At 48.9% G+C, this 27,539-nt stretch overlaps 1 protein-coding gene across 1 annotated transcript; it reads right to left on the bottom strand.

Moving 5' to 3' along the window:
* Positions 1–1,832: 1,832 nt before the first annotated feature.
* On the bottom strand, positions 1,833–25,727 carry DEF6 (DEF6 guanine nucleotide exchange factor). The gene is made up of 11 exons (XM_030803625.1): positions 25,600–25,727; positions 13,788–13,928; positions 12,969–13,154; positions 11,074–11,310; positions 10,840–10,986; positions 5,588–5,696; positions 5,116–5,414; positions 3,909–4,075; positions 3,582–3,780; positions 2,621–2,711; positions 1,833–2,417 (listed from the first exon to the last, which is right to left on the bottom strand). Exons 1-11 carry the CDS (start codon positions 25,693–25,695, stop codon positions 2,194–2,196), a joined length of 1,896 nt encoding a protein of 631 aa, XP_030659485.1. The 5' UTR covers positions 25,696–25,727; the 3' UTR covers positions 1,833–2,193.
* Positions 25,728–27,539: the final 1,812 nt, after the last annotated feature.

Here is a 27,539-nt window from a genome sequence, read left to right as displayed (position 1 = left end):
CAAAGTCAGGCGCAGTGGCTCACACCTGGAATCCTAGCACTTTGGGAGGCTGAGGCGGGCAGATCACTTGAGGCCAAGATTTTGAGACTAGCTGACCAATGCAGTGAAACCGCGTCTCTACTAAAAGTACAAAACAACAAAAAAATGCCAGGTGTGGTGGCACACGCCTGTAATCCCAGCTACTCCAGAGGTCGAGACAGGAGAATCATCTGAACCTGGGAGGTGGAGGTTGCAGTGAACCAAGATCAGGCACCGCGCTCCAGCCTGGAGACTGATCAGGCAGTCTCCAGCCTGGAGACTTGGTTTCAAAAAATCAGATACCACATAAACTCCAGGAAAGCAGGGACTCTGTTTTTGTTCTGTACAATATAGCCAGAAGCTGGCATATAATAAGAGCTTAATAAACATTTGTTGAATGAGGGCAGAGTGCATTGGCTCCTGCCTATAATCCCAGCACTTTGGGAAGCTGAGGCGGGAAAACTGCTTGAGCCCGGGAGTTGGAGGCCAGCCGAGTTTTGTAGAGACCCTGTTGCTTGTAGGGACCTGGAAAACGAATGAACTTGAATTTCAGCTACTCCCTAATTTTTTAGCTTTGTGACACCTGAATTATTCACTTCAGAATTTATTCATTCATATATGTATTTGACAAATATTTGTTGCATGCCTTCTAAGAGCCAATCACCATGGCTCTTAGTTCAAGAAGATATGTCCCTGCCCTTGAGGAGCTCAAGCATTTAGTTATGAAGGCTGTTACAAGGATGGGTGAAAGGAAGTCAGTGTGAGGCCTAGAGGGAGCTGCAAGTAGCTCTATAAGGCAGAGGCATAGGAGGCCCTCCTGGGACAGATCGCCATGGGCCTCATCTGCCACATATGGGAATGTGAATTTAAATATCAAAACTCTAGGATACTACCAAGGGACTGGAATTTGGGAAGAGTGAAGGACAGATCTGCATTTTAGAAATCCTATCCAGGTGGCAATGGGGAAAGGGGTTGATAAGGAGACCTGGTTCCTGCTCTTATCTAGTTGAGAAGTGACAAGAGCCAGAATAAGGCAGTAGCCATGACAGACATGGCCTCAAAAGTGTGGATCTGAGAGTAACCAAGGAAGTCCAATCAGTTGGACTTGGTGAGATGGGCAAGAGGGAGGAGGAGTTAAAGGTTAACAACCAGGTAGAAAGCACAAAGGCCTCAGCCATGGCAGTAGCCATGGGGATGGAAAAGGAGGGACAGATAGGAGAGTAGGAAGGAGAGTGTCTATTGGATTTGATGATGGGGTTTGGATGAGGGGGCTGAGAGAGAGGACATGAATCTTCCTAAATACCCAGATCTCTGTCTTGGGTAACAAGGTCAGCGAGTCAGAGATGATGGGAAGAGAAACAAATCTGAAAGGCTTTGGGAAAGTTACCAAATCTCCCTGAACCTCAATTCATCCATTTGTAAAATGCCAATGGTGATTTCCAGCTCTAAGAGTTGTCATGAGAATTAAATAACCTGGAAAACTGCAGTAGACACTCAATAAACACTTTTGGCTGATACTAATAATGGTGCTCGCTCATGTGCCAAACACTTAATCCTCATATAACCCTATATGGTAAGTACAGTCATTATCTTTATTTTACCAACCTGGGAACTGAAACGCAGAGATATAAAGAAAACTGACCAAAGTCAATCAGTTAGTAAATAGCAAAGCCAGGTTCAGAACCCAGGCAGTCTAGCTGCAGGGTCTTTCTTAACCACTTTATTATACTTTTACTGCTCTTTGGAACCTATAACTGGGCTTGAGGGAGGAAGGGAGGAAATGGCAGGAGAGATGGACAGACCTGAGCCAATAATTCATTCTAAGAGCAGTTTTTATTTAGAAATGTACTTCCACAACTTGGTGGCCACCTGGGGGCAGGTAGCCCCGGCTTGCTTGTTCACTCTTTCCCAGCCCAGGGATTGGGTCCTTGGGTCTAAAGCACAGGGCCAAGTTCTCAAGGATCAACATCCCAGACAGCCCCCATGGTCTGGGGCTTGGAGCTGGTATGAAGGGTGAACCAGTTTCCATACTGGACTGTTTATGGTTGGAGGGCCTGGGCCCCTGGCACCAGGACCTCAGCTCCCTCTCCTAGTAAGAGCTGGGATCACCCACAGGCCAGCTGTGGCCAGGTCCTGGTGGATATGACATTGGGAAGAACAAGTGGCTAGGAGAGGCTAATTTTCTGGTGCTGGATCCAGTTTATCTTCCTGAGGGGTGGAAGCCGGGGCAGAAGCCTCATCCCCACCATTGAGGGACTTCTGCTGCTCATTGCTGTTGGGCGAGGGGGTCCTGTTGCCCTGGGATCCCCAGCGGGTCAGGCGCTTTAGGGAGGAGTCACGGCGGGCAAGCAGAGGGGGCTGGAAGCCTGTGAAGGAGCTGCTGGTGACCGGACGCTTATCTGGCAGAGAGAAGGCAGGCAAGTAAGGAGAAAGGCATGCAAAGGTGAGCGGCGAGGGGCCTTGCCTCAGCCCTCAGAGGAGAGGGGAGCCTCCTGACTGCCAGTCCTGCCTTTGCTGGCCCTGGGGGATCTGGAGGTATCCCTTTCTCCCTCCTTTCTCCCTCCCAGCTCCAGGGAAAGCTCCAGAGTCTATTCCTTCTCACCTCCAGGCTCAATTGGATGCATGAGCCGGTTCATCTGGACATTCCAGTGTTTCACGTTGGTGCTGGCCTGGCGCAGTTTTCTCTGGGCAGCCTGTGGGGGCAGGGCCAGTGGGGAGTGATCAGAACCATCATCCATGGCATGGAGTCTTGATCTTTTCAGGTTTGCAGCCTGCTTAAAATCTGACCAAGACTACTGATCATCTCCCCAGAGAAAAACCATGTATGCTCATAGGGTTATTAATATATACATGAATAGAGTTTGCCTCCAATTTCATGGGACTCATGGACTTCCAAAAGGTAAAATGTAACCATAATAATAGTTTCCGTTTATTGAGCAGCTAAGATGTGCTAAGCATATTTATTATCTTATTTAACTTCCAGAGCAGAAGTTAACAACAAAAAAGTTCAAAAGAGCTTAAGTGACTTCCCAGGGATACACTTGAGCTCTAAGCCACTGCACTACACCACCTTTCCAGGACCTAATCCAAGAACCTCTGTTCAACATTTCACAGAGCCATTAGCAGTGGTTGTGAGGTGGGGGGGATCATGGAGGAACTTTCCCTTTCTATGTTACATATTTCTGTGTTTGAATTTATGGAGATTCAGGCTCCAAGGAGTAGAGCCAAAGTACAAGGATAGCAAGACAGGGGCTTGGAAGGGTAGAAGGAAAAATTTTTGCCCAGGTTAATGATAATGTGAACAAAGATAGCAGCAAATATTTCTTCAGCACTTACTATGTACTAAATATCATGTATCATCTCATTTAATCTTCATAACAATGATATTACCAGTTTCCTTTCCCAGGTGAGAGACTAACTCCAAGAAGTTTGGGAATTTGTCCAAAGTCACACAGCCAGCAGCTGCTAGGGCCAGGGTTTGAGGGAAGGCAGCCTGGCTCCAGAGCCTGTGTCCTAATGAGCTTACCCTGCCAGCCTCCACCCCATCCCACCCCAGGCCTCACCTCCACATCCTCGTCAGCCCTCTGCCTGTTCTGCCGCACCTCCTCCAGCTGCTGCTGGGCCTGCTGCAGGGAGCGGCTCTGCTGTGCCATCTCCTGCTGCAGCTCTTCCTTCTCCTGCTGCGCCCGTTCGATGTAGCGCTCCTGCTCCTCCTTCAGCTGCATCAACTGCTTCAGCTTCTCTTCCTCCTCTTCCAGCAGTCTGCCGGGTGAGTGTGTACTGTGTAGTCTCTAGTGCCAAGGCACCTTGCAGGTGTGCAGCAAGCAGGAAAACTGGGGTGGGTTCCAGGAGGGGTGGTGAGAGAACCAGAAGAGGTTCCTCAGGCCTACCTGGTCTGAGCGAGTCGCACAGATTCCTCATCTCGCCGAGCTTTCACCTCTAGTTGCAGGGCCTCCTGCAACCGCTGCTGCATCTCCTCCAGCTCCTTGATGCGCTGCCGCTGCCGGGCAGCCTCCTCCTCCTTCAGCTCCATCTCAGCCTGCATGGAGGCCCGGGCCTGTGGAGGGGGGAGGTGGTGGACCAAGAGCCAGGTCAAAAGGGGCACGTGGGGGCGGAGGAGGAGGGGGTGGGCATGTTGCTAAGCTCCCTAGGGGTGAGGGTCTGGGGAACTCCTTCATGTTGGGGTTTCCTGATCTGACCCCTGAGAGCCTGACTGGAACAGATAATGGTCGGTGAACAGATGCCACGTGGGGGAAACGGGCTCAAGTTATTCCCTTCCTAGTACCAACCTTAATCATAATTATATAACATGTAATTAAACAACATTATATAATTAAATAAGATATAAAAATATGGTCATCTCCTTCCTAGCACTAACTTAATAATTATTATATAATATGTTATAATCATGGCTGATGCTAGGAAGGAGGTGACGATAACTACAATTATTACAACAAAAAGTTACTGGACACTACAAGTGTTTCCTCATTTAACCCTCACCGTACCTCTGTGAGCAAAGTTCTATTAGTATTAGTATTTTACTGATAAGGCTCAGTAAAATGAGCTTGCCTGGGATCACCGGGCTCGTAAGAAGCAGAGCTGGGATTGAATCTACGTGTTTCTGACTCCAGATCCAGGTTTCTTAAATCCTAAATCTAATTGCCTCTGCACGCCTAGTCCGCCTCCATACGCGTCCCGCTTGCCTCTCAAACTGGTTTCACTGTAAACTCAGTTCAAGTCTAGTCCAAACTTGGTCCAATCTAATCCCCAATCACACGGTCTTCAACGGCTCCTTCTGCCCAAGCCTCAACCCACAGCCAAGGTCTCCGAACCAGGCCCCATCCATCCACGGGCTCGGATCTCGCCCCACACCGCTTTCTTAGCCCCAGGTTCTGCCCCTGGCGGAAGCCCCATCCCAAATCTCTCTTTCAAACCCGCGGACTCTGTCCCAACAATCCTTCATTCCAAGCTCCACCTTAGTGCGCGCCCCTCAACCCAGGAGCTCCGCCCTCTGCCCAGGCCCCGCCCCCGGCGCTCCGCCCCTGGCCAGCCTCCCACCCCACCGGTCCCGTCCCCGGCGCCAGGAGCTAACCCCACCTGCTCCGCCTCGCGCAGTTGGCCCTCGAGCGCCTGCTGCAGCTCCCGGTGCTGGCTGCGGCGCCGTTCCTCCTCCTCCTGCAGCAGCCGCTCAGCCTGCCGCTGCGCCTCCTGCAGCAGCTCCAGCTCCTGCAGCTTCCGCTCCTTCTCCTCCTGCAGCTGCTGCAGCCGCAGCAGCTCCTCCTCCTTGGCCGCCCGGCGCCGCTCCCGCTGCTCCCGCTGCTCCCGCCGTTTCTGCTTCAGGTCCTTGTGCAGGGACGTCTTCCCCTCGGCCTGCAGCCGGATCGCCATCTGGATGGCTGCCGAAGAGCGGGAGCGGGTCGGTCGGATCCTCGCACACAGCCCGAAAGGGGCCTTAGGAGTTTCCCGAGTCCACTCTCCAACCTCCCGCTGGACAAAGTATTATCACCCCCTTTTCACAGGTGAGGCGCCTAAGGACCAGCCAGACCCAAGCCACCTAGCGAGCACTCACCAGCTGTCCACTCCTGGCGCTGGCGCGTGTCTGAGGCGCTCATCTCATACGTGCGGGTGGCTGTCTTCACACAGAACATGCAGCGCTTTCCGTCGCGATCTGGCAGCACCTGGGACAGGGTAGGTGGCCGCAGCCAGGCTGGCCTCACTGGGTCAGGGCCACACCTGCCCCAAGGGTGCTCCAGCTCAAGCCCCTAGCCCTCCTGGCTATCTTCCCTGGGGACCCCACTCTGCCAGGAGCCTGCATGGTTTGTATCATAAGTTATGGGGGACTTATGTCCCCACAACTCTGTAGCCTTTGCTCTTTGAAGGCTAGGTGGGTGTGTTTCCATCTTATTATTCCACGGGGTCCAGTACATAATCGCCACTCAGTGTTTATGCAGATCATGCTTGAAGACCGCCAGTAACAGGGTCCTCACTATCCATGACAACTCACTTCCACATAGCCCTGCTTGTTAAGAGTTCATTCATTCGTTCCGCAGATATTTTTGGAGTGCCTACTGAGCACCACTCACTGCTCCAGGGGTTGGGATACTAAGGTGTGCCTAACAGACCAAATCTCTGCCTCCATTAAGTTTACATTCTGTGGAAAATAATAGCTACCACATTCTAGAGTCTGTACTAGTGTTTTATATGCATCATGATCTTCACTCCACCTATACAGCTTGGCCAGGCAGGCATTATTAGCTCCACTTTACAGAGAAAGAAACTGAGGCACTAAGAGCTCCAGGATTGTTCACCTCACACTGTTAGTCTGTTAGTGATGAGGCTTGGACTTCTGCGTAGATCCGTGCTCCTTTCCACAGTAACACTTTATGTGACAAAATTAGACAGATCCTAGGATGGCTATGATAATTTTTTAAAAGGGAAAACAACAACTGTTGGTAAGGAAATGGAGAAATTGGGATCCTCACACACTGTTAGGGATATTATCCAGCCTTAAAAAGGAATGAAAATCTGATATATTTGACAACATAGATGAAGCCTGAAAACATTTCTAAGTGAAAGAAACCAGACACAAAGGGACAAATATTGTATGATTCTATTTATGTAAGATACCTAGAAAAGGCAAATTCATGGAGACAGAAAGCAGAATAGAGGATACTAGGAGCTGGGGTCAGGGAGTATGAGGAGTTATTTCTTGGTGGGTACAAAGTTTCTGTTTGGTGTGATGAAAAAGTGTTGGAAATAGATAGTGGTGGTGGTTGTACAATATTGTGAGTATAGATCCTTCACCATGATCAGATGGGATTCATCCCAGGGATGTAAGGATGGTTTAACATGCACAAATCAATATGCATGACACATCATAGTAACAGAACCAAGAGCAAAAACCATATGATCATTGCAACAGACCCTGAAAAAGCTTTCTAAAAAAATTCAACATCGAGTTATGATAAAAGCCCTAAAAAAATTGGGTATAGAAGGAACATACCTTAAAATAATAAAAGCTATCTATGACAAACTCACAGCTAACATTGTAATAAATGGAGAAAAATTGAAAGCCTTTCCTCTAAGATCTGGAACAAGACAAGGATGCCCACTTTTACCACTTTTATTCAATGTAATATTGGGAGTTCTGGCCAGAGCAATTAGGCAAGAGAAGGAAATGAAGGGCATCCAAACTGGAAATGAAGAAGTCAAATTAGCCTTGTTTGCAGATGGCATGGTCTTATACTTAGAAAAATCTAAAGACTCCATGGGGCGTGGTGGCTTACACTTGTAATCCTAACACTTTGGGAAGCTGAGGTGGTTGGATTACTTGAGGCCAGGAGTTTGACACCAGCCTGGGCAATACAGTGAGATCCTGTCTCTCTCTTAAAAAAAAAAAAAAAAAAAAAAAGGCCGGGCGCAGTGGCTTATACCTGTAATCCCAGCACTTTGGGAGGCCGAGGTGGGTGGATCATCTGAGGTCAGGAGTTTGAGACCAGCCTGGCCAACATGGTGAAACACTGTCTCTACTAAAAATACAAAAAAAAAAAAAAAAAAAAAAATTAGCCGGGTGTGGTGGCGGGTGCCTGTAATCCCAGCTAACTCGGGAGGCTGAGGCAGGAGAATCACTTGAACCCGGGAGGCGGAGGTTGCAGTGAGCTGAGATCGTGCCATTGCACTCCAGCCTGGGTAATAAAAGCAAGACTCCTCCTCCTAAAAAAAAAAAAAAAAAAAAGGGACTCCAACAAAAAACCGTTAGAGTTGATGAATGAATTCAGTAAAGTTGCAGGATAATTCAACATACAAAACCCAATAGCATTTGTATACGCTAACAGCAAACAATCTGAAAAAGAAGTCAAGCGCAATCCCATTTCCAATAGCTACAAAGAATGTAAAATACCTAAGAATCAATGTAACCAAAGTGAAAGATCTATACAAGAAAAACTATAAAATTAATGAAATAAATTGAAGAGGATGCAAAAAAATGGAAAGATATCCCATGCTCATGTATTGGAAGAATTAATATTGTTAAAATAACAATATTACCCAAGGCATTTTATAGATTTGGTGCAATCTCTATCAAAATAGCAAAGGTATTCTTCATAGATATAGAAAAAAAATCCTAAAATTTATATGGAACTACAAAAGACCTCAAATAGCCAAAGTAAGCCTGAGTAAAAAGAACAAAGCTGGAGGCATCACATTTCCTGACTTCAAAATACACTACAAACTGGCCACAGTGGTACACACCTATAGCCCCAGCTATTCAGGAGGCTGAAGCAGGAGGATCCCATGAGCCCAAGGAGATTGAGGCTGCAGTGACCTATGATCATACCACTGCACTCCAGCCTGGACACCAGAGAAAGACCCTGTCTCTAAAATAAAACAAAACAAAAAAATGTAGTACAAAGCTATAGTAACCAAATCAGCATAGTACTGGCATAAAAAGAGACACAAAGACCAATGGAACAGAATAGATAACCTAGATATAAATCCATGCATTTACAGAGAACTCATTTTTGACAAAGGCGCCAAGAACACACAATGGGGAAAGAACAGTACTTTCAATAAATGGTTCTGGGAAAACTAAATAACTATATGCAGATGAATGAAACTAGACCCCTATCTCTCACCATATAAAAAAATCAAACAAAGATGGATTAAATATTTAAACGTAAGACCTGAAACTATGAAACTACTAGAAGAAAACATTGGAGAAATATTCCAGGACATTGGTCTGGGCAAAGAGATTTTTTGTGGAAGATCTCAAAAGCACAGGCAACCAAACCAAAAATAGAAAAATGGGATTATGTCAAGCTAAAAATCTCCAGGACAGCCATGGAAACAATCAACAAAGTGAAGAGACAACCCACAGAATAGAAGAAAATATTTGCAAACTATCAATCTGACAAGGGATTAATAACCAGAATATATAAGGAGCTCAAACAACTCTATAACAAAAAACCAAATAACCCAGTTTAAAAATGGACAAAAGATCTCAATAGATATTTCTCAAAAGAAGACATACAAATGGCCAACAGAGATATGAGAAAATGCTCAATGTCACTAATCATCACAGAAAAGCAAATCAAAATTAAATGAGATATCATTTCACCCCAGTTAAAATGGCTTTTTACAAAAAAAAAATAGAGAACATCTTTTTTTTTTTTTTTTTTTTTTTTGAGATAGAGTTTCACTCCTGTCGCCCAGGCTGAAGTGCAGTGGTGCAATCTTGACTCACTGCAACCTCCATCTCCAGGTTCAAGCGATTCTTCGGCCTCAGCCTCCCGAGTAGCTGGATTACAGGCGCCCACCACCACGCCCGGCTGATTTTTATATTTTTAGTAGAGATGAGGTTTCACCATGTTGGCCAGGCTGGTCCCAAACTCCCAACCTCAGGTAATCCACCTGCCTCGGCCTCCCAAAGTGTTGGGATTATAGGCATGAGCCACTGCGCCTGGCCAAGAATATCTTTTCTGTAAAAAGATGCTGGAGAAGATGTGGAGAAAGGGGAACCCTGATAAACTGTTAGTGGGAATGTAAATTAGTACAGCCACTATGGAAAACTGTATGAAGGTTCCTCAAAAACTAAAAATAGAACTAGCATATGATCTAGAAGTTCCACTGCTGGGTATATATCTAAAAGAAAGTAAATCAATATATTGAAGAGATATCTGCCTTCCCATGTTTACTGCAGAGCTATTCATAATGGCCAAAATATGAAATCAACCTAAGTGCCCAGAAGTGGATAAATAGATTAAGAAAATGTGACATATATAATGGAATATTATTCAGCCATAAAAAGAATGAAATCTTGTCATTTGCAGCAACATAGATGGCACCATATGTCATTTTGTTAAGCGAATAAGCCAAGCACAGAAAAACAACTATCGCATGTTCTCACATATATGTGGGAGCTAAAAAAGTGGATCACATGGAGATAGAGAGTATATTAGTGGTTACCAGAGGCCAGGAAGTGTGGGGGGAGGATAAAGAGAGGTTGATGAATGGATATAAACACACAGTTTGATAGGGAAAATAAGACCTAGGATTCAATAGATCAGTAGGGCGGCTACAGTTTACAATAATCTATTGTATATTTCAAAATAGAAGAGAATAATTTGAATGTTTCTAGCACAAAGAAATATTTAAGGTAAAGGATACCCAATGACATGATTTGATTTTTATAAAATATATGAATGTATTAAATTATCACATGTACCCTGAAAATATGTACATCTGTTATATATCAAAAGAATTTTTTAATTTCATGAATGTATTTAATGCCACTGAACTGTACACTTAAAATAGTTAAAATGGCAAGTTTCATGTCACACACACATATATACATATTATTTAAAATAGTAAAGACGCTTGTGTTTTAAGCCTCTAAAATAGTAATGAACACAGGGGAGGAAACAGAAGGGGAAGACAGAGGAGAGGGGTGTGGAGGGAGAATAGGGAAGTATAGAGTTGCTAAAGGGAATGGAATATGGGTGAAGAAGAAAAACCTTTAAAAGGGATTTTTAGAAAGATTTGCTGTGTAGTATAGATATTAAGCCACTTCCTCTGAAATCTTGAGCAAATTCCATGTTATTCACCAATTACTTTGGTGTTTGAGTTGCAGTTTTAGTTTTAAGTGCTGACATGGATGAGAATGGCCTTGAGGCATCCAGATATATTTGGGTCACACTAATCTAAGCAGAAATTTGTGTCACTGTGGCTTTTCTCCATTTGCCCCTCTCCTGACCCCCTTGTCTTCTCATGCCCTGAGGACACTCTGGGCCCTGAGGTGTCTTCCACCCTCATCCTGCCCCTCACCTCCACGCAGCAGTGTGCATCCAGCGGGATAATGCCCCTTTTCTCTTTGCACTCTTCACTCCCAAAGTAGCAGAGGCAGCTGGGCTGCAGCTGGAACCAGCGTTCGGCCCAGTTCCTTCTCAGGTGCCCTCGCTTCCACAGGTAGCCCTGCCAGCCAGAGTTATGTCAGAGGCTTCCCAGGCCCCCCTTCGCCCTGCACCTTGTGCACTTCCCCTAGTTCCCAGCTTGGCTGACCTGCTTCAGGACATCTTGGATGAGCTCCTGGTAGACCTCATGGATGGCCATGCTGAGGGTGTCCCGGCCCACGCCCCGCAGGCAGCGGCCCGAATTGAAGAGCTCCAGGAACTGCCAGACGCTGAGCCCCCCGGTGGTCTGGGCCACCTGGGCCTCCTGGGCCAGAAGCTCCTCCAGCTCACCCAAGCTCACCTCCAAGCTCATGCTGCTGAGTACCTTTTTCAGCAGGTATTCCACCTGGAGCAGGAGAAGGAAGGCCTGGTAGCTGCAGCAGGCGGTGTTGCCAGCACCAACACCAGGGAGTGCTCTATCTGGCTCCCAGAGCCTGGGCAGAGGGAAACAGGGGACAGAGCGTTGAGGGGGCCAGAGGACCGAATGCTATGGAGACCAGGGAAAAGACCTGGGAGAGGATTCTGGAGCCCCAACCCCAACTCAGGTTTTCTCTCCCCCTCCACAACCTCCAGTCCCACTCCTTCCTGTCTTAAGGGCAAGGTGAAGGGGACCTGAGATCCGGGGTCCAGGAAGAGGCAATAAATCACAGAAAGTGTCAAGGGAGTGCAAAGGCCCTCTCATCCACTCACTCATTTTGCAGATGACCAAAAAAAAGCCCAAAGGGGGAAGTGACTGGCTCTAAGTCACACAGCAAACTGGGGGCAGCCAGAACCTGATTCTGATCCCCTGAATCCCATTCAGGTCCTTATTCCAAGCCCCAACCCCCAAACCTGGGAATCCTTCCCTTATGGGAGGGGAAGGGGATCTGGGGTAGGGGTAGGCGTTGGGGAGTGGGGAGTAGAGGTAAGCTGGGCAGGGACAGGAAACCTGTTACAGAGGAACCGGAAGTGGTGGCTGGGGTACATCCTGCTGCAGTTGTTAACTCTGTATGTTGGTCACAGAAGCAAGCAACCTCCTGGCCTCCAAGAGGCCACCTTGCCCTGACTGGCAGGGGTCTAACAAGGGCAGCCAGCCAAGTGTACGTGCAGATGGACACATGTCCCTCACCTGCCCCAGCAGCTTTTTGGGACACTCTGTTTAGGACTTTCTGGGTGCTCCTGGGTCTTGTTTGGGCGTTTAGTAGAGGGCACTGGTTCAGGGCTCGGGTGGTTCCCTTCATCACCCTTCCCACAAACAGAAGCCAGGACAAATGTGAGTGGAGCTTGACATGCTAGGGCTTCTTGTAAGTACAGAGGCCCCCTCTCCTGTAAACCCCACTCTAAAGACCTAAAGTCACCCAGGCATCTCCACAGCCACCAAGAGGACTAAAGGGTCACAAGGCCAAATGGGCAGGGGAGGGAAGTGAGGATAAGAGGGAGGGTACAGGTGGATGGGAAAATGCCTTCCCTGGCTTCACCCAGGAGTGAGGAGGTAGGGACCAGATTCCTGGCCTTTTCTCCCAGGATGCCCTATCCCTGGGCTTAGCTGAGTCTGTCCTGGCTTTCCAGAAGAAAGGCAGAAAGGGAAAATCTGGAACCAGATTAACCTCCTGTCTCAGAAAGGTCTCCCTTTGCCTTATAAAGCATCCTTCCTGTCCTGGAAGAAGTGGCAAAAGGTAAAGGAAAAAAAAAGCACCCTTCCTAGATTGCCAGTAATGCTCAGTAATGTATCTGGCATTTAGACCTCTGTGTAAACAGAATTTGCAGATCATTTTCCTACAGTGAGGACCAGCAGAACCCTCATGAAAGTGTAATTTCAGTTTTCCTGGAAGAAGGCACAATTACTTGGACACAGGCAGTTCTAGGCATCTGGAGACAGCTGGGTGAGGACAGATACCAGCATGGGAAGACAGTGAAGAAAGAAAGGGGATATGGGAAGGTACCAAAGGTGGTTTGGTCTCATTCATGGCTTTGCTTAGGTCTGGTCCCAAGTGATTCAGTCCCTGGGGCTGCCATCACCCTCACCTCATCAGGAACCATGATCAGAGGGTACTTGTCCTCAGACAGGAAGTTGAAGAGGCACCAGAGGCGGAAGGCATCCTGATTGGAGAGCATACTGTTCCCGTTGCTATCTGCCCGATAGTTCTTCTTGGCCGTCAGGGTCCAGCACAGCTCATCAAAGTGCTCTTTAACAAAAGCCCCCTCCTCCACCTGCCACCAGGGCTGCAAATCAGCTGGCTGCATATCCCAGCTCTACCACAACACTAGGCTCCAGCTGGGTTTCTTGGGTTCATCTATGCCCCTGCTCCCCACCTGGCCAAGTCCAGGGCCGTAACTCAAGGGATCCCTGAGCTGATTACCAGGTAACTAGCTGGTTCCAACCACTCCACCCCCGACAACATACCCACACCCACCCAGGCCCCCTGACAATAGAGTAACTCTAGTCTTTCAGCCCAGAGGAGAAAGGAGGAGAAACCCAGCAGGAAGCTAACAGCCAAGAACCTGGAAAGACAGTGACAGATTGGAGGAGTGGGGGGGGGTTCAGGGGGACAGTCTGGGAAGGGTGGTTCCCTGGAAGCTGGAGGAGGGCCGGGCAGGGATTCGGTGGAAGGTTATGGGTAGGGTGGGGCCCATCTCATTAGAGATGAGGGACATCGAAGGTGAATTGAGGGGGACAGGTGGCTGGGATGTGAGGGATGTGATGGGACAGCAGGCGCGGACAGAGCAGGCAGAAGTAGGAGTTTATGGCAGGCACGAAGAGTTGGAGTGGCAAAGTATTAGGCTGCTGGCCAGGCTGGAGAAGTGGGGAGAGGTTACAGATGCTCCCTACAAGCTGGGCCCCACCTTGTCCAGGATGTACTTGTTGAGGTAGGGCATGTATCCCTGGCTGGACACAGGGCCGTCATCATCATCTCGGAAGTGTTCCTCCAGGGCCACGGGGTCATGGGGGATGTGCAGGACCGTGTACAGGTTGTGGGACAGCACCTGGGATAGAGTAGAGTGGCAGTGTGTCTTTCTGCACCCCAACCAAAACTGGGCCAGAGGGCTGCTCCCAACCTCTCTGCTGGTCCTCACCCCATCCTGGCTGAGTTTACACACACTGTTCAGTTCAGTAATAACTAAAACTTATATACTATGTGCCAAGCACTGAGCTAAAGTACTTTACATATCATTTGCTTAACCACCATAACAACTACTCATATCCCCATTTTACAGATGAAAACTCCTGCAGTCCTGAGATATTTCTCACCCAAGGTCACAGCTGGCAGAACTGGAATTCAAACCCATGCAGTTATACTCTTAGCCACTTCATTAGGTATTGGTGTCCTCTTTCTACAGACAGGGAGACTGAGGCTCAAGGGATTCAGTAACTTGCCAAAAGACCCACACTGAACAAGAGCTTGGAGTTCGAATCCATCTCCATCAGATTCCAAAGCCCAAGTGCTTCCCACAATGCTGGACAGTTTGCAGGGTTTGCAGGGACTTAGTCTGCCACTCCAGGGCAGAAGCTGCCAATTTATCATGGTTTCCATCAAAGACTCAGTGTCCTGGCTGCAGTGTGCCTATCACCTAAGCGTGTCTGCTCTGGGAGAGGAGAGGGCTCAAAGCAGGGCCATGAAAAATGGTCCGTGACATGGAGAGAGCAAGGCTTAGAAGGGATAGTGGTCATAATGGTTGCAGGGGAAATGTGGGTTTGTTGAACAAATCCATGATATTAGAATAAAGGGGTTGAAATCTGAAATCTGGTGAAAATAAAATCGCCTTGGGGTAATTCTATTATAGCATTTGTCACAAGCAGTGTGAATGATTAAAAAGTCACTAGTTACTATTGCACACTTACCATATGCCGGTCACTGTAGGAGGTGGTTAATTAAAACTTTTATTTTATTATTATTATTTTTTGAGAGGGAGTCTCACTCTGTCACCCAGGCTGGAGTACAGTGGCATGATCTCGACTCACTACAACCTCCACCTCCTGGGTTCAAGCGATTCCCCTGCCTCAGCATCCTAAGTAGCTGGGATTACAGGCACCCACCATCACATTCAGCTAATTTTTGTATTTTTAGTAGAGACAGGGTTTCACCATGTTGGCCAGGCTGGCCTCGAAGTCCTGACCTCAGGCGATCCGCCCACCTCAGCCTCCCAAAGTGCTGGGATTACAGGTCTGAGGCACCATGCCCAGCCCAAACTTTTTTTTTTTTGGTAGAGACAGAGGTCTGGATATGTTGCCCAGGCTGGCCTTGAACTGCTGGCCTCAAGTGATCCTCACACCTGGACCTTCCAAAGTGCTGGGATTTCAGGCATGAGCCACTACACCCAGTCAAAGCGCTTTTTATACCCCATTTCTAGTCTTCACAATCACCTATATACACAAATATTATTAAGCCTGTTTTTCAGGTGAAGACACAGAGGTTTGGAAATTTTAAGAGTAAATGGCAGAGCTGAGTTTGAAACGAAATGTGCCTGGTTCACAGGTTGCCCTCCTACTAGAATATTGATGTCAAGCCTCCCTCCTCCGTTGGATTGTGAACTCTGGAGACAAGGTCTCTGTTCATCTTTATGTCCCTCAGCATCTATGTCCTCTTCTGTACATCAAGTGCAATCAATACATGCTATATTGAAGGGCTTCTTCCACCACTAGCAGTTCACCTTGGAATCAGTTCCTCGGAGGCAGGAGCAGGCACTGTCTCGGAGATGGTGTGTGTGCCAAGCCTTCATTTTATTCTCTTTTCAGAGAGGAGGGGGAGAAAGTATTGAGACTTTGCCTCAGTGTTCTCCTGGGGCTCCATTTTCCTTGGCAAACTGGGAAGTGGGAGATCCCAGGAAGGGAGTATTTCCTTTTTTTCCCTCATTTCTCTCTGGGCAGCTATCCCTGGAGTTTTTGGTTATGTGAGCCAATCAATCCCCTCTCCCTTAAGCCATTTGAGTTTGGTTTTATCACTAATTCCAGGAAAGTCTTGCCTAACACATCTGTGGTCACAGGATACCAATCTCCACTCTAAGGGGTGCCACTGGCTCAATGCCTAGCACTTAAAACCCAGGGTGACCACCTCAAGAGAATAATGCCAACATCCACTGACCACTTCTGAAGTGACAAGTGTTCAAGTTTTATATATTCTCATCTGCTGTCTCTTGGCCTCTTTTGAAACTACCCATGTCCTTATCTTTTTTTTTTTTTTTTTTTGAGACACAGTCTCAATCTGCCGCCCAGGCTAGAGTGCAGTGGCACAGTCTTGGCTCACTGCAACCTCCGCCTCCCAGGTTCACGTGATTCTCCTGCCTCAGCCTCCTGAGTAGCTGGGATTACGGACGTGTGCCACCATGCTCGGCTAATTTTTGTATTTTTAGTAGAGACGGAATTTCACTATGTTGGCCAGGCTGGTCTCAAACTCCTGACCTCAGGAGATCTGCCCGCCTCGGCCTCCCAAAGTGCTGGGATTACAAGGCGTGAGTCACTGCACTCGGCCACCCCAGCATTTCTAATCATCCAACCTACAGACACTCATGGGAGAGACACATTACAAGAATGCTCATTAAGCATTGTTTATAACATGAAAAACTGGAGACAAACTGAGGCTCCTCCAGTAGGAAACAAGTATACCACGTCAGGAACCACTGTATGTAGTTGAAAAGATTTCACTTTTCCCACTTGTGTGCTGGTGGGCAAATGTTTAACTCTCCAACACCTTAGTCTCCTCCTCTGTGAGGATAATGATAGGGTCTGCTCCAAAGGCTGTTTTGAGTGAAGACTACCTGGTGCATAGTGCACTGCTTAATAAAAGTTGTGGGTGATCTTTATTATGTTTGTATGAACAGACATCGAAAGATACGCATACTACACTGGCATGTAAAAAAAGCAAGCTACAGAATGAAATGTTTGTCAAATACACGTGCAAAGATTAGGTCGAATTATATGAAACTAGTATTTTAGTAGGTCAAAACAATCAAGTGTCAGAAATTTCATACAGTTCAACCTGTTTATTTGTATACAGAAAGAATCTAGAAGACTCGCAAGCTGTTAACAGTGATTACCCCTCCAGAGTGAACTTTCATCTTTTTTTTTTTTAAGACGGAATTTCGCTCTTGTTGCCCAGGCTGGAGTGCAATGGCACGATCTCAGCTCACCGCAACCTCCGCCTCTCGGGTTCAGGCGATTCTCCAGCCTCAGCCTCCCGAGGAGCTGAGATTACAGGCGCCCACCACCATGCCTGGCTAATTTTTGTACTTTTAGTAGAGATGGGGTTTTGCCATGTTGACCAGGCTGGTCTCAAACTCCTGACCTCAGGTGTTCTGCCCGCCTCGGCCTCCCAAAGTGCTGGGGTTACAGGCATGAGCCACCGTGCCTGGCCAACATATTCTTCTTTACTTCAAAAATTTTTTGGGCCGGGTGCGGTGGCTCATGCCTGTAATCCCAGCACTTTGGGAGGCCAAGGCAGTTGGATCACCTGAGGTCAGGAGTTCCAGACCCATCTGGGCAACATGTTGAAACCCCATCTCTACTAAAAATACAAAAAATTGGCCAGGCGCGGTGGCTCATGCTTGTAATCCCAGCACTTTGGGAGGCCGAGGCGGGCGGATCACGAGGTCAGGAGATCGAGACCACGGTGAAACCCCGTCTCTACTAAAAATACAAAAAATTAGCCGGGCGTGGTGGCGGGCGCCTGTAGTCCCAGCTACTCGGAGAGGCTGAGGCAGGAGAATGGCGTGAACCCGGGAGGCGGAGCTTGCAGTGAGCCGAGATTGCGCCACTGCACTCCAGCCTGGGCCACAGAGCAAGACTCCGTCTCAAAAAAAAAAAAAAAAAAAAAAAAGAATTTGGCCAGGAGTGGTGGCTCACACCTGTAATCCCAGCACTTTGGGAGGCCCAGACGGGGGGGATCACTTGAGGTCAGGAGTTCGAGACCAGCCTGGCCAGCAAGGCGAAACCTCATCTCTACTAAAAATACAAAAATTAGCCGGGTGTGATGGCAGGCGGCTGTAATCCCAGTTATAGGGAGGCTGAGGCAGAATAATTGCTTGAACCTGGGAGGTGGAGGTTGCAGTGAGCCAGGAAGGATAGTGCCACTGCACTCCAGCCTGGGTGGCAGAGTGAGACTCTGTCACACACACACATACACACACACACCCTCACAAAAAAAAATTACCACTAACGTGTTTTAATTTTACAATAAATTTATTTTTATTTTTGTTTATTTATTTAGAGACGGGGTCTTGCTCTGTTGCCTAAGCTGGGGTGCAGTGTCACGATTTCTGCTCACTGCAGCTTCCGCCTCCCAGGCTCAAGCCATCCTCCCACTTCAACCTCCTGATTAACTGGGACTACAGGCGTGCATCACCATGCTCAACTAAGTTAAAAAAATTTTTTTGTAATACCAAAATTAACCGGGTGTGGTGGCACACTCCTGTAGTCCCAGCTACTCAGGAGGTTGAGGTGGGAGGATTGCTTGAGCCCAGGAAGTCAAGGCTGCAGTGAGTTGAGATCGTGCCACTGCACTCCAGCCTGAGTGACAGATCCAGACCCTGTCTGAAAAAAAAAACAAAACCTTTTTTTTCGTAGAGATGAGTTCCCATTATATTGCCCAGGCCATGGTGGCTCATACCTGTAATCCCAATGCTTTAGGAGGCCGAGGCAGGAGAAGCCCTCCTTTAGGAGGCCGAGGCAGGATCCTCAAGCGATCCTCCTGCCTCGGCCTCCTAAAGTGTTGGGATTACAGGTATGAGCTACCACAGCCCAGCCCTGAATTTCTTCTTTAACATTATATTCTTCTGTGTGTGTTCTTTTTTTAAACCAGGAGCATATATTGTCTTTAGGATAAAATTTAAAACAATAGGGATGAAAAAGGGTGCCATTAACCACAGTTATTAATTTGCCCTATTAAGTTGCTCTATAATAATATTCTTTTGCCGTTCACTGTTTGTGTGAGCGTTTCTGGGTATTCTACATTCCTTGAGGGCAGCAATGACTCTAATCTCACCTTGACTCCAAAGATAGTATAATGTCCCCCATTCACTGAATGTTTCTGACTGACTCCTAAAGTCTAACTGAAATGCTCCAATGGTTTCCCATAATTTTCAGAGTAAAAGTTCGAGTCCTTCCACAGGCCTCCAGGCCCCATGTGACCTGGCCTGCTGCACCTTCTCTGACCTCATCCCTCTTGTTTACTTGCCTCCAGCCACTCTGCCTCCTTAATGTTCCTCCAGCAGGTCAGGCATATTCTTGCCCAAGGGCCTTTGCACTTACTGTTCCTGCAGCCTGGAATATTTCTCTCCAGGTCACTGCATGGCTCAAATCCTTTCCTCCTCCCTGTTTTTACTTAGATGTCACCTTCTTAGGGAATATATATTCCCTGACCAGGTGGAATATCCTCTGATCACCTTAGTTTTTGAGACTGGGTCTTGCTGTGTTGCCCAGGCTGGAGTGTAGTGGCACAATCACAGCTCACTGCAGCCTCAACTGCCCTGGGCTCAGGTGATCTTCCCACCTCAGCCTCCTGAGTAGCTGGAACTGTAGGCGTGCGCCATCACACCCAGCTGATTTTTGTGTGTATGTATGTGTGTGTGTTTTCTTTTTTTTGCGATGGAGTTTTGCTCTTGTGCCCAGGCTGGAGTGCAATGGTGTGATCTCAGTTCACTGCAACCTCTGCCTCCCGGGTTCAAGCGATTCTCCTGCCTCAGCCTCCTGAGTAGCTGGGATTACAGGTGCCCGCCACCAACGTCCAGCTAATTTTTTTATTTTTAGTAGAGACAGAGTTTCAACATGTTGGCCAGGCTGGTCTCAAACTCCTGACTCAGGTGATCCACTCGCCTCGGCCTCCCAAAGTACTGGGATTACAGGCAAGAGCCACCGTGCTGGGCCTAATTTTTGTATCTTTTGTAGGGACAGGCTTTCACCATGTTGCCCAGGTTGGTCTTGAATTCCTGGGCCGAAGCAATCCACCCGCCTCAGCCTCCCAAAGTGCTGAGATTACAGGTGTGAGATATCCTGCCCGGCCTGATCATCACCTTATTTAAACCTGTAACCCAATCCTGCCTGACCTCCATGATCCCTACCCGTTTCTGCTTTATTTTCTTTCATGTCATGTATCATCTTTCATCATACTGTACATTTCATTTAGTTTATTATCTGCCTCCTCTGACTAGAATGTCAGCACCACGAGGGTAGAAACGTTTGCGTTTTTTTCACTGTGGTATCACGGGGCCTGGCACCTAATGGATGCTCAATAAGTATCTCTTGAATGAACTTAAACACTTCATGGGAAGAAGCAGACAAAATACAAAAGCCAGACAGAGATTGACTAAATCCCACTGAGCGTATTAACCTTACTGGGCTTCAGTTTTCATCTCTCTGAAAAGAGAGTCCTAGGAGAGACCTACGAATGCCCTCCCCCTCCCAGGACAGAACCTGCCACATAACAGCACAGTTATTTGAGCTTAGTTCTGTCACCCTGTACTGTCCCTAAGACCTGCACCTCACCTGCACTTTTGCCATTGGATTCTGAAGAACCCAGGGCAGAGACTCTGACCCCCACGAGCTGTCAGATATTAGGACAAGGAAGAATTAAATGCCTAGACACTCAGGGCCTCTCTCCAGAGAGCTGGGCCGACCTCAGACTGTCAGCTTCCTGCTCCTGGGTGCGGTAGGGGTTGGGGGTGGAGAGAGGGTGTGACTAGGGGAGGGGTCATGCTGGGAAGGAAATGGCAGTGACGGAGGAGTTGTAAGCAGGAGCTCACTTGCAGATCTCCATCAATCCTCAGCCCTGGATCAGGGCACTCTCATTATCCTCATTTGACAGATGAGGAAATCAAGGCTCAGAGAGAGGAAGCGTCTTGCCCAAGGTCTGACTCCAAAGCCCTGCTCTTGATCTCTACAGTACACTGGCCCTGGCTAAGCACCACAATCACCCAGGGAGCTGGTGAAACTGAAACATGCCCGCCCAGCCCAGACCTATTGACTCAGAGTTTCCAGGGGTGGGGTCCAGGTGTATTTTTCACAAGCTGCCATTTGGTTTCCTCAGAGAGGACTCCCACAGTCTCCACAAACCCAGGGAGCCCCTGGCCTCTGAGTTGGCAGTCACTGACCTTTGAGATGCTTCATCTATTCACTCTTTCCTCTGGAGGCATGTAGGGGAGTAGTTCTCCTCTCAGGACTTGGGGGATCCTCTAAAACTCAAGTGTGGGGATTGGGGATCCTAAAAACTCAAGTGTGGGTGTCAGGTCCATGTTGGCAACAGTCAGCAAGAACTGATTCTGTAGTTTCCAGCCTTCAGGATCCCCAGGGTTTGGGAATCCATAAAAGCACCCAGCAATGATTTCAGAAATAATTCTCTCCTAAATTGATTTTTTTTTTTTTAAGAAAGAATCTCACTCTATTGCCCAGGCTGGAATGCGGTGGTATAACCATGGCTCACTGCAGCTTGACCTCTGGGGCTCAAGTGATCCTTCCACCTCAGCCTCCAGAGTAGCAGGGACTATAGGCATGCACCATCATGCCTAATTTTTTCATTTTTTGTAGAGTTGCGGTCTTGCTATGTTGCCAGGGCTGGTCTCAAACTCCTGGACTCAACTGATTCTTTTGCCATGGCCTCCCAAAGTGCTGAGATTACAGGTGTGAGCCAACCTTGCCCAGCAAGGTCTTTAAATGAATCTAGGTTCCAAGTGATCCTTTTAAAAGACACAGATCCAGCCAGGTGCGGTAACTCACACCTGTAATCCCAGCACTTTGGGAGGCTAAGGCAGGCGGATCACCTGAGGCCAGGAGTTCAAGACCAGTCTGGCCAACATGGAGAAACCCTGGCTCTACTAAAAATACAAACATTAGCTGGGCTAATGTTTAGGTGGTGGTGGGCACCTGTGATTCCAGCTACTTGGGAGGCTGAGGCAGGAGAATCATTGAACCTGGGAGGTGGAGGTTGTATTCTAGTGGGTTACTAGAAAAGCATAACTATTATCATGGAGGAACACTGGAAATTTTAAAAGGTGGGAATATTTGGATTCACTGTGTCACCTGCTGAGAGCAGGTGTAGGGGTTGGGTGTTGACATCAAAGGAGACAGAGGCCTAGTTAAGGGAAAGGAGAGGCTGCATCACAGACCAATTTTACCTACTTGAGGTACAGAATTTATTCTTTAGTTTTGTAGGCTGGCTGGATGGCTTGGTGATCAACCCCCTGGTTTACAGATGAGAAAATGAAGATGGACAGTGACTTGCTTAAAGTCATCAAGATGGGGAGCAGTACGGATCCAAGCCTGTGTGGTTCTGAGTCAAGTGCTCTGCACATCATTAAATCATCCTCACCTCCCTACCCACAAATCCTAGCCTGGGGAGACCAGTAGCACATAGGAGTCAGGACAAAGCTGATGATCCTAGCCAGCAGGTTTTTGGACTGGAGCTGTTCTTAACTTTTCCTCCACTAAGGAGAAGGTGGTTGTCCCTCTCCAGAGGAGGCAAAACCTGAAGCTCATTGATTATCAGTGGGCAAGAATCTCACTCTGGGCTCCAGGACTGCCCTGAATGTCAGCTGGAGGTGCAGGAAACTGGAAGGCCCCCATTTACCCTCCCTCCCTTCCCCCAGCTCCTGCCAGTCAAGGAGGAAGTGGTAGGCCTGGTGCCTCCTAAAGATCCTCATCAAACCAGAGACACACTGCTCCATCTATATACCCCTTCACCCCACTGCCTGATAGTCAGGGGGGAAGGAGGCCAAATTATCAGCTGATCCTCCACTAGTCCTAAAATCAAAACTGCTCCCCTGGGGAAGAGGGTGTGGTCAGTAGGACACACATCATTCCCAGTGGCTCCCCTCTCTACAGCCCTCTGTCAGGATGGCTACCTTCTAAAGGTTTTTAGAGGTGGTTCTGGGAACCTTGCAAAAACTCACAGCCCTCAACTCCTGGGAAGTTTTGTGTTCAACCTAAATCCATCCTGGGCAGGAGTGCCATTCCTATTGGTTTACTTTCTCTGTTCTCAACCCAACTGGACGAAGCTATTGTACTTTCTACAAGAATTCAAAGACAGGAAGAAATATCTGGTTTTTCCCTCAAGCCTTCACTTCTCCAGGAGAAACAACCCTACTCCTTGGGCTTTTCTCAGAGGACGTGCTGTTCTTCCTCCTATCCTCTGGCCTCATCATGGGTTTGCCCAGGACAGCCACTGGGAGCCCCTCTACCAACATATTAGGGGAGAAGTGGCAAATGTCATGCACCGACACATCTTGCCCTGGGCTGGTGCAGGTCTCCTGCCAGGTCCCAACCCAGGACCCTAAGGCTAGGGATGGTTTTAGTAACCAGCCCAGTGAGATGGCTCAAGACTATAATTTCAGCTACTCAGGAGGCAGAAGCCAGAGGATCACTTGAGGCCAGAGGTCTGAAACCAGCCGGGGCAACATAATGAGACTCAGGCTGTAAGAAATACAAAATAAAAAAATTAGCCAGGCGTGGTGGCACGTGCCTGTAGTCCCAGCTACTCAAGAGGCTGAAGTAGGAATATCGCTTGAACCCAGGAGTTTGAGGCTGTAGTGAGCTATGATTGCACCACTGCACTCCAGCATGAGTAACAGAGCAAGATCTCATCTCTAAAACAACAACAAAAAACCAGATTGACTCCATGGTCTTTTCCCTCATCCCCAAGTCTTTTCAGGGGAGAGGTGGGCCCTACTTGTATAACTCTCTTCTCTGCTTCCTCCTTTGCCTTTTGACCACTTCTCTATTACTCCTTTGCTTTGCTGGAATCCCCGCCCCCCGACACTATCACTACTTCCTCCCCTTCCAATATTCACTATTATGGGCTTGAAAGGAGCCCTGCCATTTCTGCCCCACCCCCACTTGGCCCCTGAGACTCCCACTGTTAGCCCAGGTTTCCAGAGTGGACAAGTTTTCTGTCAAGTAGGAGTGAACTCTATCACTGATCCTGTGTGACCAGAGATGTTGCTGGCAGTAGGTTCAATACGAGCTGTGATGAGGTACAGACAGTGGACAGTTCAAGCATGCAAGCTGTCCATGGAGTATTTCTCTAAAAACATGCAACCTGTGGGGGTGAGGGTGTGGGTATTGGCCCTTTTAGAGGGCAAGACAGAGGCTCAAGCTAGGAGGCTTTACTGGCTGATGGCACCAGGAAAAGAGGAGCCACTTAAAGGCGTACCTTCCATGTGAAGGGCAGAGAGAGCCTGGAGAGGTCGCAGGAGCCACAGGTAATACAGAGGTGGAAAATGTTACCCTGGAAGCAAAAAGCCACGGGGGCTGGTGTTGTCTGGCAAGATATTAAAGGGACAGGGTGGGAGGTAGGGGTGGGACACAGAGTTTGTAGAAATGGATTTTGGATGTTCGACTTTTTTCCATTTATGCTGAGGACCCAACCAAATGACATGATCTGAAATACAAGAGATTTAAATAGGATGTAAGGAAGAATCTGCCTGTTAGGAGGTTCTCCCCAGGTGACAAAAGATGGTAGTGGGCTCTCCTTCCTGGGGGAGTGAAATCATCTATTAGATGCTCACAAATCCAGGTAAGGAGTTGTAACATAGCACCAGTTTGGGATATTCAAGTTCCTTGCGTCCAAGTTCAGTAAAGTGGGGGGTTGGAACGGTCGTGGGGCACAGTAACTATTCTGTCCCATTCATCTCTCAGGTATCCAGGCACCCTCTACCTCAGTCATTAAGAATGGAGGTTTCCTTGAGACCACTGTCTCCTTTGGAGGATGGGGCAGGGAGACACCAGGAGTTCAGTGCCTAGCCACATGCCAGGCACAGAGCCTCACGAGGGGCACTCAAGTACTTGCAGAGTGAATGAACGCACCCCTATGGCAGGTCCTAGAGAGCTGAGGCCTACCTTGCTCCTTTCCCCCAGCATTGGCTGATTCTAGTGGCTGAGGGCCTTGCTTCCTCCCCACTAACTAGAGTAGGGAAGGCAGCACTAATGGAGGACTAGAGGAAGAGAGAGAAAAACTTCTTGGCCTCCCAGAAATTGTCTAGGCCAGATGACTGACTTCAGCACAATCATTGACTGGGATTTTCCTGGGCTTAGATTCCACCCCTTCCCTACCTGAGGTCTCAAGGCCTAAGGTAAGTTTCCCAACCTGATATGTGTGGTGGATAGTGGGGTGAGCTGCATAGCAGTATAATAGGGTCCTCAGTCCTCACCCACTCTACAGCTCTGTCCCACCTGGGGGGCAGGGTTAGGCAGGCCAGACTGGTTTGGGACTGGGGGCGGCCCCTTTATGCCTCTCTCAGCTCCAGAGGAAATGACTGCCAAGTACTGGCTAACTGTTTCTCTTGAAAGTCAGGAGGAAGCAGCAAGAAAGAGCAGACTGCATGCCCAAGCATGACTCTGTGGAGATGTGTGTGCTCATCACATGGAGTCTGGGATGTGGCCTGGCTCCTGGCCCTCAGAACCCCATAATGGCCCTCAGAACCTCCTGGCCTCCAGTTGTGGGGCCCAGTTCTGCGCAAGGTTTTTGCACACACTTCACTAGGTCTCTGGAGGGTGGGCAGCGGCATCTACCAGGCTATGTTGGCCCAGTTACTCAGGACCAGCCCCCCGACCCCAGGCCCAGGACGCTGGATCGCTGGGTGCCCCTGGAGTGGCAGTGTCCACACCTGGCTCCCAAGCGGCAGGGGCTGATGTGGTGCATCTGCCGTCCTCCCCTGGGCCCCAGGTGCCCCTCACCTTGAGCTGGGACTTGGAGACTTTGCCGCTCTTCTCCACGTCCAGTGCGGTAAAGGCGTACCAGATGGACTTGAGCAGTTCCTTGCGCAGGGCCATGGCTGAGGCGCCCGCCCGGCTGGGGGCGGCTCTGACACCAAGATCCGGTTTCAGGAAATGCAAACGGCTGCAGAGACCGCAGAGGTGCCATGGTGGAGCGAGAGCTCCACCTGCCTGCGCACTCTGTGAGGCTCCGTGCTGGCGAGAACCCTGCCTGTTGCTCTGGCAGTGCTCAGAGGCTCCACTCCCTGCATGGGAACTGAGGACCAACTCTCTGAGAGTGGGAACCCTCGTTCTGTATCCACGTGGCTCCCGGGGCATGTGAGGCCCTTTTAGAAGCCTCCTCAGCCCTGGAGCCTTCTGGAGCCTTCCGGGGCTCCCAGAGGCAGCTTGCTGAGGGAAAAAGCAAGCTCATCCTGATGTTGGAGTCAAACAGATTAAAGGTCCAGTCCTAGTTCCACATAGGAGGCCTTGGGTAAGTTACTTAACCTCCTTGAGCAGTTTCCTTGTTGGTAAAGCAGGAAAAATGCCTCCGTGTTGTAAGAATGTCTGAGAATGGACGTAAAGCATATAGCAGGCTCTAGGTAGAGCTTTTGGTGCTACTTAACATTACCATGGTGGTGGGACTCCATCCAAGTGGAGGGAAACAAAGACAACATCACAAAGCTGGAGAGGGAAATGGGCCAGGGCACCTCTCCAGGTCAGGATGTGGCATCTGACTTGCTGGCTCCCTATCCCCTCATCATTGGCTCTAAACGGCACTCAGAGCACTGCCTACGCTAGCCCCAGTGGCCCTGAAGACACTGGAAACTTTCTGAAATACATGCGGGTGAGCCTTGTGATGCACCTCAACCTTAAGGGTCCCAGCAGCAGCAGGCTTGGGATTCAGGGCCCTCCACATTAGTGCTTCCATTTCTTCAGATCCAGTGTCCAAAAGGACTGGGACACACCCACACCAGGAATGGTGGTCACAGATGTTGAAGACATCTGCTCAGGCCAATTCTGAGACACCTCCCCCTACCCCCCAATCCAAATAAAAATCCCTCCAAGTAAGGTGTTGGGAATACCTCCTGCCTGGAAGCATGCCCCTGCCCCTCTCTTCCCAAGGAGCTGGTGGCAAGAGTAAATGGGAGCTTCCTAGGCATCCTAGGAGAGGATGCCTGGATCAGAGGAGGGGATTCCAATCCTAGGAGGCAGGAAGGGGTTGGGGCATATCCATCACAGCAGAGAGAGGAAAAGAGGCACCTCCAATCCCTGCAATGTTCCTGTCTAGGCAGAGTTAAACCCAGAGCTTCTTCCCATCAAGTGCCTTCCCTTGTATCCCTTCCTCCCGCCACAGCTGATCTGATCTCACCAACTCACTTTTCAGTGGGGTCTGATTGTGGCTTTGAAATCCCACAGCACAGTCCTAGATACCTAGGTGGGCACCCCCAGAGCTGGGTAATAGAGCCAAGACTTCAGCTCCAGAGGCATCAGACTCTGCTCCTTGAATCTCAGTAACCTTGGCAAAGGTGCCCCCCAGCCTCACTCTAACCTGGGGCTTTGCCCTCTTGGAGAAGCTGACTGTGTGATTTGGGGGTGGCTGGGTTGGAGGGGCTCTGACTACGTTCTACAAGAAAAGGCAGGAAAAGAGTTCCCCCAGCTCAATCACCTGAGGCCCGAGATTCAGCCAGAGCCTGGAAGCAGCGGTCACCCTTGTCCTGTTTGGCTACCCTGGAGCCCACCTGCTCTGCTGTGGGCAAGAAGCCACCAGCAGCTCCTCAAGGCTTTATCTTATACTGGGCTTCCTTCCCACCTGTGTCCCTGGCAGGCCAGCCCCACCACTCTGGCACCAAGGCTGAGTGGAGTTTGTGCCAGGGAGACAGGGCTGAGAGCCTGACTTGACCAACCCTGCCACCCGGGCC

This window comes from Nomascus leucogenys, chromosome 22a, assembly GCF_006542625.1.
Source record: "Nomascus leucogenys isolate Asia chromosome 22a, Asia_NLE_v1, whole genome shotgun sequence".
NCBI lineage: Eukaryota > Metazoa > Chordata > Mammalia > Primates > Hylobatidae > Nomascus > Nomascus leucogenys.
This window is presented reverse-complemented; position numbering and strand designations above follow the sequence as displayed.